The sequence below is a fragment of the Pelophylax lessonae genome (assembly GCF_965119305.1).
Source record: "Pelophylax lessonae genome assembly, chromosome: 5".
In the NCBI taxonomy this organism is placed as follows: Eukaryota; Metazoa; Chordata; class Amphibia; order Anura; family Ranidae; genus Pelophylax; species Pelophylax lessonae.
In genome coordinates this window covers 353,858,750-353,875,247 of record NC_138772.1, presented here as the reverse complement: position 1 = coordinate 353,875,247, position 16,498 = coordinate 353,858,750, and the positions used below count along the sequence as shown (strand labels likewise).

The 16,498-nt window shown below is 39.0% G+C and overlaps 1 protein-coding gene across 1 annotated transcript in view; it reads right to left on the bottom strand.

The window, feature by feature from the left end:
• The window catches only part of SCGN (secretagogin, EF-hand calcium binding protein), a 109,752-nt gene that overhangs the window by 42,458 nt on the left and 50,796 nt on the right, over positions 1–16,498 (bottom strand). Inside the window, exon 5 of the mRNA XM_082259262.1 lies at positions 10,858–10,914. Within this exon, the coding sequence (XP_082115388.1) occupies positions 10,858–10,914 (57 nt within the window). The remainder of the gene's footprint in view (positions 1–10,857; positions 10,915–16,498) is intronic.

Sequence of the window (16,498 nt, the reverse complement as noted above, 5' to 3'; positions counted from 1 at the left end):
GAGTTTGTTGTTGATCATAATCCATTTCAATTTTTGTTTGACATAATCCATGTGCACTGTGGTTTGTTTCCAGCACCTTGCTATATTCTAGCCACTAAGATTATACATGAGATCCGCCATCTAGTCCATTTCGGGATGGCTAGGTCAAATCTCGGGATATTTATTCCCATCCACGAACAATTAGGTGTAAACATTTTTATCAAAAATCTGGTGACCTTGGGACATTGCCAACAAACATGGTGCATAATACCCTGTTGGCCACATTGTCTATAGTAAGCTGGGGAAGTAGACTGGTGCTTTCAAGCAATTCTAGGTGGCACTTTGTATAATTGCAGAAGAGTTTTATACTTAGATTTTATCAGAATTGTATTGATAGCAATTTTAGAGAGATTGTTAGCAATATCCTTTCACTCTGGTAGATCAAAAGTAACCTTTAAATCTTAGCGTACTAGTAAAAGTGCCAGAATATTTAAATGTTGGGATACCACAACCAAAAATCTATGCAAAAACTATAAACTGAGGAAAAAAGGACTTTCTCTGTACCCCCCATGGATGACTTTACGACATTGACAATATTATAGAATTGTAATACAATACAATTTTACATAATTCTATAATAATGTCAGTGTTGTAAAGTCATCCTTGGGGGGAACAGAGAAAGTTATTTTTTCCTCAGTTTATTTATAGTTTTTGCAACCTTTAAATCTTGTTCCCTTAGCTTCATATAGGGAAGTTTACAATTTAGATCTATTAGTAGATCCTCTTATAACAGGTGTGGTTGTGAATCAGGTGATTGGATTCATTTATTATGGAGATGCCCAAACTATTCCATTATTGAGGTAGGATAGTGCTCAAGGCTACCTACAGCGCTGTAGGTAGCCCTTAGCATTAGTGGCTATATCCAACTACTTTATCTTTTGACCTCAGCTGCTGCACATTCCTATTTCATTTTTACACTATATTAAGTATTTAGAATATTTTTGGCGCGAGGGATATACCACAAGTATATTTTCTGACAGGATAGGGCTCAAGTAAAAAGAGGTGCTTGAAATTGAAATTATGTTTGATGTAAAATTATTTATTTTGGGATACCTTAAGGTTCCACAGTACAAAAGGTCCAGAAGTAAGTCAGAGCTGGTGAACAACATTAATGACCTCTGACCATAAAATGGTAACAAATTCATTATTAACCACTTGCCGACCAGCCGTCATACATATACTGCGGCAGGTCAGCAGGCTCCTTCGAAACGGCGTACCCCGTACGTCGCTTTGTGGGGGGCGCTGCGGCCGCTAGAGGAGTGGCGCATCCATTCGCAAGAGGGAAAGCTGATCTGCAAGGCCGGCGGGCGACAGGCTCCCGTGATCGCTCCCCATGGAGACATTACAGCAGTCTGCCGTTGTAAACATGGCAGACCGCAGTATTGTCAGCAATGAACACAGGACTCCTGTGTTCCTCCTATTTAGGAGCACAGGCCCCTGTGTTCATTCTCTTGTTTTAGTCCATCCCACACACAGTTAGAAAGCACCCCTAGGGACATATTTAACCCTTTGATCGCCCCATGGTGTTAACCCCTTCCCTGCCAGTGTCATTAGTACATAAACAGTGCATACTTTTAGCACTGATTACTGCAGTAATGTCACTGGTCCCCCCAAAAGTGTCAAAAATGTCAGTTAGGTGTCCGATCTGTGCGCCGCAATATCGCAGTCCCGCTAAAAATCTCTGATCGCCGCCAGTACTAGTAAAAAAAAAAGTATGACATAAATTTCCCTAGTTTTGTAGACACGATAACTTTTGCGCAAACCAATCAATATATTCTTATTGGGATTTTTTTTTACCAAAAATATGTAGTAGAATATAAATTGGTCTAAAATGATGAAAAAAATAGATTTTTACATTTTTTTTTATTGGGAATGTTACGTAGCAGAAAGTGAAAAATATTGTTTTTTTTTTTTTAGAATTGTCGCTTTTTTTTTGTTTAAAGTGCAAAAAATAAAAAAATCGCACAGGTGATCAAATACCACCAAAAGAAAGATCTGTTTGTGGTTGTGGGAAAAAAGGGACATTAATCTTATTTGGGTACAGCGTCGCAATTGTCAGTTACGCAGTACAGAATCTCAAAAAATGGCCTGGTCATTGAGGGGGAAAACCTTCCGGTCCAGAAGTGGGTAACTAATAATGAGTCCTTAAATTGTTCTATTACTTGGGTATTGAATTCTGTATATGGGATTGTAGGACTTTTTTTTTTTTTTTAATTAGTTAAACTAGATGGACTTGTGTCTTTTTTTAACCTGACTAACTATGTAAATAAGGATAGTGGCGGGATTAGATGTAGAAAAATCATTTGATAGGCTTTATAACCCTTTATGTTTGCCACACTTATGTCCGTGGGTTTTCTGAATCCATTTTTTACCTATCTTTACCTGTAATATTACTTTGCTCCACCTTTTAGGCAGATCTTACACCACAAAACTGTCCACCCCACACTATATGGACTCAATCTGATTTCTTAACACTGTCCACACTACAGCCAAACTTTATTAAATACCCCCCCCCTTCTACCCAAGAACTACCCCTCTAGGGTTAGATAAAGCCAGATCAATGAACTAGGAAATATACATTTGCAGGTTAATTTAGTAAAATATGAGAACATCAACATATGGGACACCATAGGACATCGTACTCTGAGTTTTCTACCGGTATTTCAGAGTGTTGCATATGAAATTTGTCTCAACTAGACCCTACCTTCTATTCCATGTTCCCTTAGTTTAGTTTCAGTTTTCATTACAAACAGTGGGCTCAGAAAGTCATTGTCTTCTTACACTTCAAATAAAAGGAAAAGCATCCTCTGTAGAGAGGATTAATTGTGGTATACAGTTATTACCGCAATCGAATACCAATGAATTAACCTGCTGAATCATAGCTAAAGACAGTATTTTTAAAAAAGGTTTCTCAAAACTAGAATTATTTGTCATATGAGAATGGATCTTCACTTTAACTGGACAGGCTAATCCTTTTTGTCTTTTTTTCCAAGAAAAGTAGTAAGTATAAGAAAACGTATCCTTACCAGAACATAGAGTACATGAAAATGGTCACATCATATCCTACATCCACTTTTTCAATGCCATAAGGTAAAGTATTGGCAGTAAAGCATTGCTTTATAGCAATAATTTAGTAGGATGTAGAATAGAAAGAGCTGCACTACTTTGTGCATGTGTGTCAAGAAGCCTGATTTCATTGTGCATGAGCAGGATAATATATTTATTACTGTTAAATTTGCAATTCTTGAAATCTGTCTCTTAGGGGCATGACATTTACTGAATATCCATAGCTCTACAACTGAATGTGTCAACCATAATATCTATCAGGGTAAAGTCAATGAGGGTTATTTCATATTCACTTAGCAGATGAGTGACTAAATGACACAGCTTAGTTCCACACCATTATGTTCAAAGAACACTACGTCTCGACAAATCTATTGTAGTAGCAGTCCACTGAGTCAAAGCTGGCCCATTTCCACCTCTGATCTGCAACATTCTCAAATACAATTTATTTTCATTTTGCTAATGGCTTTACACAGCCAGTCACTAAGTGGACGGTAATGGTTCCTCTGGGCAATCTGTTTCCTTTCCAACAAATAACTGTTGTTGTTGTCCACTGTAATCATTAAACACTGTACTTTGCTTTATGCAAGACAATGAACAGTACTAAAGTACTATTAGAATTATAAGGTCTAAATATATAATAGAAACGAAAATTAAAATGGAATTAACTGGGATTTTATGTTACTGATCTACATATAATAATCTGTGGAAGTTGGAAAATCCTTATTATTTCCCAGAAAAATTGTGACAAAACCAATTGCCCTTAGAAAAAGTGCAAACTTTGGACATACCCGTATCAAAAAATTATAAGAATATGGCGCAACCATTATTCTGCCTCCATAAGGCCATCATCTGGAACTGGGCCTGGGACAGAATGGTATTAGTCAGGAAATCAACCAAGTGGGCAATGAGAACTATTAGGAGCTACAGAGATCCACTGAAATAGGAGAAACCACTAACTGGACAGCTGTTACCTGGACAGTCCACAAATCTGGGTTTTAATGAAGACTAACAAGCAGAAAGACATTGCTGAAAAATTTCAATAACACATCCTCTTCAGAGTTTTGCTAAACGACGTGTGTGAGACACAACAAGCAGGTGGAAAAAGGGTTGTGATCTGAGAAGATGAAAACTGAACCTTGCAGAAAGACAACACTGCTCATCACCCTGATAACACCTTCCCATGGTGAGGCATGGTAGAGGTTTCTCTTGTGGAGATGCTTTTCATCGGTAGGGTCTGGAATACTGTTCTGAACTAAAGGCACAAAGGGTTTTAAGTAGAACTATAAGCAAAACTTTTTTTTCCATTTTGGATAGAGTAAGGGAGGGTTACCGCTGTCAGATATTTTTTTTGCCATCTTGCGGAGATTTGCCTTCACTTACTGTCCCATAGCCATACAGGAAGTGAGAGGGAATCCCTGTAAATCAAGGGAATTCCCTGGGGACCCCCCAGTCACCAGAACTAGAGCACCCATTGGAAGATTTCCCCTCTGTCACCTTTCTAGGGACAACCCAAAATTTGGGATTTTCTTTTACTTTCAATTGCCTTAACGGTGAATCGCCTTAACGGGGACCCAGACTGCAATAAAAACTGGCAGGTATTCTAACCCCTCTCCACTCTATCCAAAACACAAAAAAAAAAACTTTAACAAAATACAGAGCAACTGTAGAGCAAAAACAAAACCAGCCTCCAATAGACTGGAGACTAAGATGAGATTTAGCTTATAATAGTATATTGACCCTAAATAGAAAGCCAAAGTTATACTGGAGCAGTTTAACCAAAAACTTGAATGTTTAGAAAAGACCCAGTTATACCCATACTTCAATTAAGTTGAGAATCTGTCACAAGGAGCAGTTTAACCAAAAACTTGAATGTTTAGAAAAGACTCAGTTATGCCCATACTTCAATTAAGTTGAGAATCTGTCACAAGACTTAAAATTCGCTTTTGCAAACAGCTCCCATCAAACCTGAGTTTATAGCACTGCAGTAAATTGTGGGCATGCTCCCAGCTCCAGCCATATAAAAACCTGGAGAAGCTTTATAATTTTCCTTACCGCTGTAGGTAAATTCTCCAACACTTGCATCATTATCATCTTAAAACACCTAGGGGTATATCAATGTTTTTACCCAGAGATTCACACAACCCATGACTTACCCATTTTCTATTTAAATGTTATGGGGAAATGGGTGAACCTTAGGTGAAAGTTATGCAATTTTTGGGTGGAAATGTTGATAATTAGAACCCCTAGTATCATGATCTCAGCCACCATTACAAAGTAACAAAGTGAAACTAAATCAGAGCCACTTAGCAACTTTAACAAAGGGGTTATCCAGTATACTGAGTTCTATATGTCCTCATTCTTAAATTAAACATAAGGCAGCTAAAATACAACACGAGAGCCATATAGCGGAAGAGAGTAAAAAAAAGCCCAAGAAATTCTTTAAGTATATAAACAGTAAGAAAGCAAGGCCAGAACACATTGGCCCCATAAAAGACTACGAAGGGAAGCTTGCCACAGAGGACAGAGACACGGCGAAAGTGTCAAATAATTTCTTCTCTTCAGTCTTCACAAAAGAATCGGGGGGGGGGGGGGGTTACACTAACTCAGGAAGTACCCCATGGCTAACAGAAGATAGACTTAGAACTAAACTAGAGAAACTTAACATAAATAAATCACCGGGAGCGGATGGCTTGCACCCGAGGATTCTTAAGTAACTCAGCCAGGTGATAGCCAGGCCATTATTCTTGATCTTCAAGGATAGTCTTCAGAGGGGGTATGGGGCCAGCTGATTGGAAGAAAGCCAACGTGGTACCAATATTTAAAAAAGGGCCGAGATATATCCCAGGTAACTATAGGCCGGTCAAGATTTTGGAGGGGATGTTAAGGGACTATATACGAGACTTTAGAAATGAAAACGGTATTATTAGTAGTAATCAGCATGGATTCATGAAAAATTGTTCTTGCAGACCAATCTATTAACCTTCTACAATGAAGTGAGTTGCCATCTAGAAAAAAGAAAGGCCTTTGGATGTGGTGTATCTGGACTTTGCAAAGGCATTTGACACAGTCCCCCACAAATGCCTACTGTACAATCTAAGGTACATACAGTAGGTATGGACCATAGGGTGAGTACCTGGATAGAGAACTGGCTCCAGGGGAGAGTCCAGAGGGTGGTGATTAATGGGGAGTACTCGGATTGGGCGGGTGTGGAAAGTGGGGTCCCCCAAGGTTCTGTCCTGGGGCCAATCCTGTTTAATTTATTCATAAACGATCTAGAGGAGGGGATATCCAGCACAATCTCTGTATTTGCGGATGATACTAAACTAAGCATGCCAATATCTTCTATGCAGGATGTGGAAACCTTACAAGCAGACCTGAACAAAATAATGGGGTGGGCAACTACATGGCAGATGAGATTTAATGTTGAAAAATGTAAAGTAATGCACTTGGGCGTTAGAAACACGAAAGCAAGCTACTCACTGGGGCGGGGGGGGGGGTAACCTCTGGGTGAATCTAAGATGGAAAAGGACCTGGGGGTACTAGTGGACAACAGGCTTGGCAGTGGCATGCAATGCCAAGCCGCTGCAAGCAAAGCCAATAAAATACTGGCATGTATAAAAAAGGGGATTCACTAGAAAAATAAAGAGATCATTCTTCCACTCTACAAGACTCTGGTCCGGCCACATCTGGAGTATGCTGTCCAGTTCTGGGCACCGGTCCTCAGAAAGGATGAGCTGGAACTGGAGAGAGTCCAGAGAAGGGCAACAAAAATAATTAGGGGAATGGAGGACCTCAGCTATGAGGAAAGACTACAAGCATTGAACTTATTCTCTCTGGAGAAGAGACGCTTGAGGGGAGATATGATATCAATGTACAAATACTATACTGGCGATGACCCTAGCATAAGGAATAAACTTTTCAGAGAAAGGGAAAACAATAAGACACGTGGCCACTCACTAAAACTAGAGAAAAAACGGTTTAAGCTTAAAATACGTAAGGAGTTCTTTACTGTCAGAGCAGTAATGATGTGGAATTTTCTTCCACAAGCAGCAGTATCAGCAGGGAGCATAGATAGTTTAAAAAAACTATTAGATGGGCACCTTAAAGACCACAACATAAAGGGGTATACAATGTACGGTTAACAGCAAACACACACACACGATAGCTTGAACAGGATGGACTGATGTCTTTTCTCAACCTAACAAACTATGTAACTATGTAACAAACAAAAGGTGGTAGCAGCCAGGGACTTTTTGAGGAGCATATAGATATAACGAGAACACTGCATATAGAAAAAACATAAATTGTAATCCAACAAAAAGCTGGCCACTCGATGCTTCTTCCTTAACAAACTTTATCAATGCGCAACAGCAATAACAGAAGCCATATCCTCTAACGCGTTTTTTGGCCATAGCCTTTCTCATAGCATGTATATATAAAAAACATACATTTTATTGGAGCATACAAGAAAAAAATAGACACGAAACAACTCTAAAATATTGAGTACAGGGTTCAATTATTGTTTAGATATAATACACTTCATATGTAGATTCAACATGTTTCGATGAATAGCTCTTCTTCAGGATTACGTGTGAGCAATCAGCATAATGAAACCCATGATTCTCATTATAAAAATAACATATATTCACTGGAATTCTAAAAATGCGTGTCGTCTCTTTCCCATGTAGGGGGAAAAAAGGACTAGAAAGCTCTCAAGAGACCCTCAATGGTCATTCAAAATCCAAATAAATGGACACATCAAATGAAAAATAAATCGTATTATCATCCATATTTCAAGCAGAGCAAGGAGGGCCAAAGGCTTATCCATGTCCTATAATCCAACCATTCTCAGTGTCTGGGGTAGGGCAGTCAAGGATTAGTAGAGATGAAAAAGATAGGGACTCATTTCCAGGATATCTTTCCTTTCACATTCAGGGTTCCAGCAGGCAGTAACTCTTTTTTGTCTAATAAAGGTAAAGACCCCATGGTGTATCCTTAGTGTGTGCACATCACACAGCGCCGAGGCTCACATTAAGGGTCGCAGATGACGTCCATTTGTTAGTGAAGCAGGAGCTGCTGGTAGTATTGGATCCTCTGCTCCTTCTCTGGCCTTAGCCAGAATCTCAGTCCTACTGGCACCACCAGAATACCTTGACTGGGAACTCACAGAGATCATACAAGAATGACACACACTGACTGTTAGAAAATAAGCAGATGGTATTGAAAGACCAAAGTGAAAAGGTAACAAAGTGGATCAGTATAATCAAACCCTCTCTGTGCTAAAACAAAACAAATAAAAGTGAATCTCTGACCCCTAGCTGCTGTGCTATATACAAATTTTCCACCAAACGATGTGTTAATTAATTATTTGGGTGGTAAAACCACCCAACATAAGTCAAGCCCTTTTAATAATGGACTAAAAGAAACGTGTATGATACAAAGTGTCACAAACATATAACAAACACATTCCATATGTTGCAAAGGTAAAGAAAAAAGAAAATAAAGGAAAGAGAAGTTAGGCCTAAAAAATAGGCAGACTTTGTAGGCACAGCAAGAGGCAGTCTGTATAAAACATATCAAAATTGTATTACAAAATGAGTTAAAAAAGAAACAAACATGAATATAAAAACGTGATAGCACCCTCTACATTCAACAAATATCCAATCCTAAATATAGAGATAGTGAGCCAGGCCGTTATTTAAAAAGTATAGAAGTCCATCAGTAACGTTACGCAAAATTTACTTGCTTTTTCAGGACTGATTGAGTGGGTGCTGATTTACTTCAGATGCAGAGAAGAGGGTGATTGTGGATCAGGAGGATGGACACAGGGGCCACCTCAGAGGAAGGGGGGGAGAATCAGGGTCCCCACTGCTACCAAAACAAAAACCAGCCAGGCGTGGATGGATAGAACTGGTAAAAGCATGCTCCTAAAAGTAAGGAGTCACACCCTATAACCCAACAGGCCCTGGGACATAGATGGAAGCAATCCAGTAACATGATTAGGAAGGTAATACATGAAGAGGCAAAATGTTATGTCCTGAATGCGTGGGATCACAGCATTAACCCAAAAGATGCAATGATAAGGTAGGCAGGGTAGGTACCTCATATGCTGGACACAGCAAAAGCATGCATCCAACAACAGATACTGGCATAGATGTAAGGTCCAAAGCAGTACTTTCCTGACATCCTGATATTTCAAAATTGTGTGTGCACACCAGTGTCCAAAAACATTTCTTAAACTTCAACCAAATTCATTGTAATCATGTGTAAATGTCAAGATATAAATGTGAGTCCATCAAAAATATTACTCCACCACTTAAAATGTAGATAATTCACCAGTGACACGTTTCAACCAGCAAAAAGTGAATAGTCAATCACCAGAAGAAATTGCTCTACTTAATCGAAAGTAAGGCAAAAGTGCTTAGTTAAATTGCTTTCATCCAGCACACCGCTTTCTCTTCCATCTCCTCCTAGATCACACTGGGACTTCTGATTGCCGCTAACATTATTGCTATCCATCTCCTCGGTTAATATGAATGGGGAAAAATTCTGAAATGGTATAAAACCTTCCAAACAATTTTAATGAAACAAAGAATACTACTTACATCAAACAGATAAAAACAAGCAGACCATAAGAACTCCCAGGACCATAGAATGCAGCTGTTGTTTACATGTAGCTCCACCGGCTTACTTGTGAAGCCGCTCCGTGTTAATCTCTAGCAGGCTGTGTTAACAAGCTCTCCCTTCTGCCCCACGATATCACTCTGCACTAACGCACTTCATTGTTATAGCAACTTCATCAAAGAGAATAAATACAATGCATTTACTCCTAAGTACCTTTAGGAACGAAATGAGTGTGTACTGCAGTACCAAGAGCATAAATAATAGCGCTCACAGTAACTTGAGATTACGCCTCAAGTAACTGTGAAGGGTTATCAATAAGTATGACAAGATAGTTCACTTGAGGGTTCTCAGTCAAGAGAGCTAGGCTTAGGCCTAAGAGTCAGATACACTACCCGCAAATCAGTTCTGCCTCCAGGTAGGCTACGAACTCTGTATAGTTTTTGGATGTTAGCTTCTGCCGGCTCAGTTGGGGCCCTTTAACTTAAGCATGAAAAAGCCGTGCAATGAATCTAGGGTGTAGAGTTCAAGAACAGTTAAATGTGTGCGCTACACAGGCTGCAGAACTTGATTTTGCACTGTATCCCTCAGTGCACCAGGTTTTACATGATCCATCCATGCTCACATTTTCGGACAGATTACCATTATGAGTATAGTTAACATTTATATATGGTTTATATTGCATAAACATCAATTGAAATGGGCCTGAACACTGGAAGGGGGCCCAGCTTGTGATCTTGCACATAGGCCCACTGCATTCAGAAAATGCCCCTGTAAAGACATGTTTCTTTGTTTTGTATTGTGTCTGAAGGGCTATTATAACTTGCAAGATAGTAGTATGTGGCACAGGTTCACTTCAGTATTCAGCATAAAATGTTACAGCACCTCAGATTACCTCAGTTTTGACTTTTTACCTTTTATCATACCCTTTATGAGGTCACTTTCTTTGGGACATGGGAAGAGCTCCAGCGCACTATAAATTTGAACTATAAAGGATTTCTGTAAAATGAGTACCAAAAACCAATTCTAGCATTAAACACCTAATCTGAAATATTATTTTTTTGAAGTTTAGTAACACATTTAGCAATGACAGATTGTGAATGGAACTGATAAAGAAAGGTGAAACATTACCCTAAGTTCCACTGCAGAGATAAATCCACTGCTGTCCTCATCATATTTCCGCCAAATCTGAAAAGAAATTCAACTGTATAATTTAAAAATGTGATAACATATGAAGTGCCCTAACACATAGGGGTCTATTTATAAAGGTTTTTAGACCTGATTCTCACAGCTTCCTCCCTAGGCTCTCACATTTTTCTATTTAGATTCAACTGGAATAATGTGAGAATCCTGGAAGAAAGTTGCGTGAAAACATGTATAAATAGACCCAAAAATACATTGTATATTTAGATCACCCCATACCAGACACGTTAAATTGACAGCATGATATACCCGTCTACTCACTAAGGTAGTCTCAATTACTGTTAAGGGTTGGAAAGATACATTGGTAAATGCGGTCTGGGTTTATTATTACATCTAATCTTGTTCTTTCTATTATTTGTCACACTTAAAGCTGTATTTACACCTGTGTGAGCATTTGTTTATTTACATTTTTTTTATTTTTTTCGGGCATATTTAGGCTTCCAAGTTTTTGTGTAAGCTAGTGGAAAACTAGTTACCAGGAGGAGGAGATGGCTATTTATGTTTATTTAAAGCATTTTTCAGACCATCCCTTTCATTCCTTTCATCCCTTTCCATTCAGCTTCAAAAGGCATTAAGCTACAGGCCTCTGAACATTCATATGTGAACAGGCACAATTTAAAAGCTTGGATTTTGTTTGTTGAGCATTTTGGGGCTTTGATAAGCCTTACTTCTCAACTAAAATGCCTGCTATGCCCCATTAGCACAGTGCTTACAAGTTCAGGCTCAAAGGAAACAATTGTTTGTATGTAATATATATATATATATTTTATTTTTTTGTTTTTATCAATTTACAAAATGCAAAGTGGGTGAACAAAAGCAAAATCGAAATCATCAATATTTGGTGTGACTACCCTTTGACTTTAAGGCCTGGTTCACACCCATGCAGGCTGCAGTTTGCATATTCCAGGTGCATTTTGCATTTTTCAATACATGTTTTTGATTTATTGAAGGCTATTTGAAGGCTATGGCCAAAAAACAGAAAAAAGTCCCTGGCCCTTTCCATAGAATGCATAAAAGTGAATGTGACCCATAGGAAACCATGTTAAATGGACTGTAGTGTGTTTCAGCAAAATTAAAAATGCACTAAAAATGCATAGGTGTGAATCAGGCCTAAACCAGCATCAATTCTTACACTTGCACACTTTTGTACACCTGCACAAAGTTAGGGATTTAGGCAACAAGATACAAGGTAGTTATACTGCATCAGCAAGGTCTTTCTTAGACAAAGATTTTTATAGCAGACGGAGGTTTCAAAGTGTGCTTTTCAAGCTCTTTTGAAGAAACACAAAGAAATTCTATTCTATTCTATTCTGCAGCAGGACAACCACCAATGTCATTAAGAACTATCTTCAGTGTAAATGCTGAAATTGATGGTTTGACCCCCCACAGAGCCCTGCTCTCAGCATCAGGGATATCAGGATCATATCCTAAATAAGAAAGAAAAATCCTTTCTGGTACCCATGGCACCTCGCATCCCGGTTTATTATCTATTATCTCCCAAAAATTCATAAAGACCCTATTCAACCGCCGGGTTGCCCTATTATTAGCGGAATAGATTCCATAAGCTCTAGAATTGGGAGATATATAGATAGTTATTTACAGCCATTAGTAGTACAAACTTCTTCCTTTTTGAAGGATTCTAAGCAGGCCTTGAACCTCTTAGGAGAAATCCAATGGAAGGAAAGTTATCTGCTAGCCACTGCAGATGTATCTTCACTATACACCATTATATCACACGAGCATGGTTATAGAGCAATGGAGTCCTTTTTAAATAGAGATACCACATTGTTACCAGTGCAACGTCAATTTGTTTTCTCTTTGCTGCTATTTGCCATGAAGCACAATTACGTTGGGTTTAATGGATCTTACTATTTACAGAATAGGGGGGTAGCTATGGGCGCTAAATTCCCCCCAAGTATGGCTAATTTGTTTATGGCCAAGTGGGAGGAGGACGTCGTCTATGGTAAGCGCAGACCTGAATTGGTCGTTTGCGGAGGTACATAGATGACGTCTTCCTCCTATGGGATGGCGACAGAGAATCCTTAGATCAATACATCTGTGGTCTTAATGCCAATCCTTTGAGTATTTTATTACAGCATGAGATTAGCCCTGTACGGATCAATTTTTTTGTATCTAACAGTAGAGGTTAAGGAAGGTGCTTTGATTACCAGCACCTTCTTTAAATCTACAGATCCTAATAGCTTCATAGGACAGGGAAGTTGCCATCACCCCTCCTGGCTGAAATCTGTGCCAAAGAGTCAATTCTTGAGGCTGAGGTGTACAGTAACTGTACATGCTTAGATGATTATTTTCAACAGGCTACAATGTTGAAAGATAGATTTCTAGATAAGGGTTATGACAATACAGAAATGAATACTCTTACTAGTGAGGTAGGGTGTTTGGATAGGACCTCATTGTTAGAGGGTCGACCTAAAAATTAGAAGGATGCTAATTCAGTGGGGCTTCCTTTCATTACTACTTACTCTAAGCAATTTTGTGACATTAAGCGCATTTTCAACAAACATTGGAGTGTTCTTAAGAACTATAGGGTTTTGGGGTCTCAGTTACCAACTACCCTCAGGTTGTTTTCCGAGGGGTCCAACCTCTGAGCCTATATGTCGCTCCTAATGTTTTAGACAAACCTAAAAAAGTTTCTTTCTTTCAAGATTTGAAAGGCTTTTTTCCTTGTCGGAAATGTGCTATCTGCCAAGTTAATGCTGGAAGACGTATTTGTAAGTTCTAGTCCAAGGCTAAATCTAAAAAAATTGATATTGAATCATTCATCACCTGCTCCTCCACTAACATAGTTTATCTTTTGCAATGTCCTTGTGGCTTACAGTATGTATACCGCACTATTAGGACATTAGCCATTAGGGTTATCAAGCATCTTGCCAATATTAGGAAGGGTTTTCCGAAACATAGTGTTTTTAACACTATGCACAACATCATAATAAAGACCCTAAGGGAACCCTAATTTGGGGCATTGATCAGTTCACACCTCATTGGAAGAGTAGTCATGTCCAGCGGGAGATTTCTAGATTAGAGACCCGCTGGATTTATGACATCAAATCTTACACTCCGTGGGGTCTGAACATTGAATGGGACGTGAACAGTTATACAAATAACAGCTAAACCATCTTTTTCTTTGTCAGGAGCATGTTCATATTCACATACACATTTCCTGTGGGTGAGCTTATTTCATCATTACATTTGGTTCTTTTTATTCAATTAATGTTTTTGTGGTGCTAATTTTTTAATTGTATTCCATATTATTGTCATACTTAATGTCCTATTTATTGGTGTTTGTTTCTATTATTAGTGATCGGTCAATTAGATCATAATGAGCAAGCTGAAATTGCTATTTGTTATTTTTATATATACGTCATATATATTTCCCAGGATTGAGGTTATTTTCCTATCGCTGTTTCTGGAAATGTTATCAGGTCTTGGAACGCAGTTAGCTACTGCCGGTTATGCGGATCGTCATATCCGGCAGAAGTGCTGTTGGTTCTCATTTCCGGAACGCAGGGAACAGTGCATCACTTCCTGGTGTGTCATATCCGGAGCTAGTCAAATTTAAAGCGTGCTTGCGTCTGATGGGCCACGCCTCTGATGACATCAAATTGATGACAAAACGCGTAAGGGGGAACCTTACATTGGACAACGGCATTCTTTGTACCACGGTCTTTTCAAATCTTTTTACATGCCGGTTTTCTACTGTTTTTAAGTAAGTGTATTTTTAATAAATGCCATTTGATTTGGGACGTACACCATTCCAGTCTCCTTTTGTTCTGAGGTATCCAACCTTTATCATATGACCATTCTATAATTTGAGGGTCATGTTTGTCTGGTAAGCAGTTTGGAATACCCACGGGGGGGTTTATGCATCATATCTACCGCTATTCACTGGTGCTGGACGTATCTTCCCTTCACTTTTAAATAGACTTTTACTGTTGATTTATAAACCATACTCCATTTGTATCCATTGGTACTGGATGTATTTTTCTTTCAACCAGATTATGGACTTTTATTGTTGTTGATTTTAACATATTGGCGCTACCTTGTCTTATATTAAACTGCCACTACAGTCTTTAGAAAAGTAGAAAACTGATTATACCATCCTACAGGGTGGATTTGATTTAAATCAAGTCGATTTAACCACTTACGGACCACCCGCTGCATTTTTATGTTGCTAATTTGATGGTAAATACCGGGGTTATGGCAGCAGATAGCTGCCATAACCCCGGTATTTTTTTACAGGGCGGGCGGGCCTCTATCACATAAAAGTGGTCCCAGTGGCAGATTCACCGTGGGATCACTTTTCATGGGCGGCGGGAGAGGTGCCCCCACCGCCAGCAGCTTCCCGGACGATTTTCTCGCTTACAGGAGCGGTCGGTAGCAGGGAAAACGATCCGGTCCTTTCCCCTCCTATGCAGGAAGTCGAGTGAGGGCAAGCTGGCCCCCCCTCAACTTCCAACGGCCTTAAATGGCCCATTTTTTTCATGATGAAAAAAATGACTTTTTTTCCATGATGGAAAAAAAAAATGACTTTAGTGTAGATGTGAGATCTAAGGTCTTTTTGACCCCAGATCTCACATTAAAGAGGACCTGTCCTGCTTATTTCTATTACAAGGGATGTTTACATTTCTTGTAATAGGAATAAAAGTGATCACATTTTTTTTTTTTAAAGGGACAATGTAAGCTTAAAAGGTAAAATAAATAAGAAAAAAAAAAATGTAAAGCGCCCCTTTCCTCCGAGCTCGCGCGCAGAAGCGAACACATACGCAAGTCCACATATGTAAACGGTGTTCAAACCACACATATCGCCGCGATCGTTAGAGTGAGAGCAATAATTCTAGCCCCAGATCACCTGTAAACTCTAAACTGGTAACCTGTCAAAACTTTTAAAAGCATCGCCTATGGAGATTTTATGGTACCAATGTTTGTCACCATTCCAAGAGCGTGCTCAATTTTGAAGCATGACATGTTTGGTATCTATTTACTTGTGTTAATGTTAACATTATCTATAGAAAAAAATTGGGCTAACTTTACTGTTTTCTTATTTTTTAATTAAAAAAAGTGCATTTTTTCCAAAACAATTGCGTTTGTAAGAACGCGCCGTAAAAAATATGGTGGGACATAAAGTATTGCAATGATCTCCATTTTATTTACTAGGGTATTTGCTGAAAAAAAAATCTATAATGTTTGGGGGTTCTAAGTAATTTTCTAGCAAAAAATACAGATTTAAACTTGTAAATAACAAGTGTCAGAAATAGACCTGGTCCTAAATTATGATTTAAATCACTAGTGAAAAGGCTTGATTTAAATCAACTCAATTTAAATAATAATTTTTAAAGAGCAACTGTCATCTCTGTCCTGCAGCAGCTCTTCCTCTGACCCACTGTTGACTCAACGAAAGTCCTATTAACTTTAACCGGTTGCCGACCGCCGCACGACTATATACTGCGGCGGTCAACCCCCAGCCAGGCAGAGTGACGTAGCGGTACGTCACTACCCTTCGCCGCTCTGGTGCGCGCGCGCGTCCCGCTGATGACTCGATTGGGGTCAG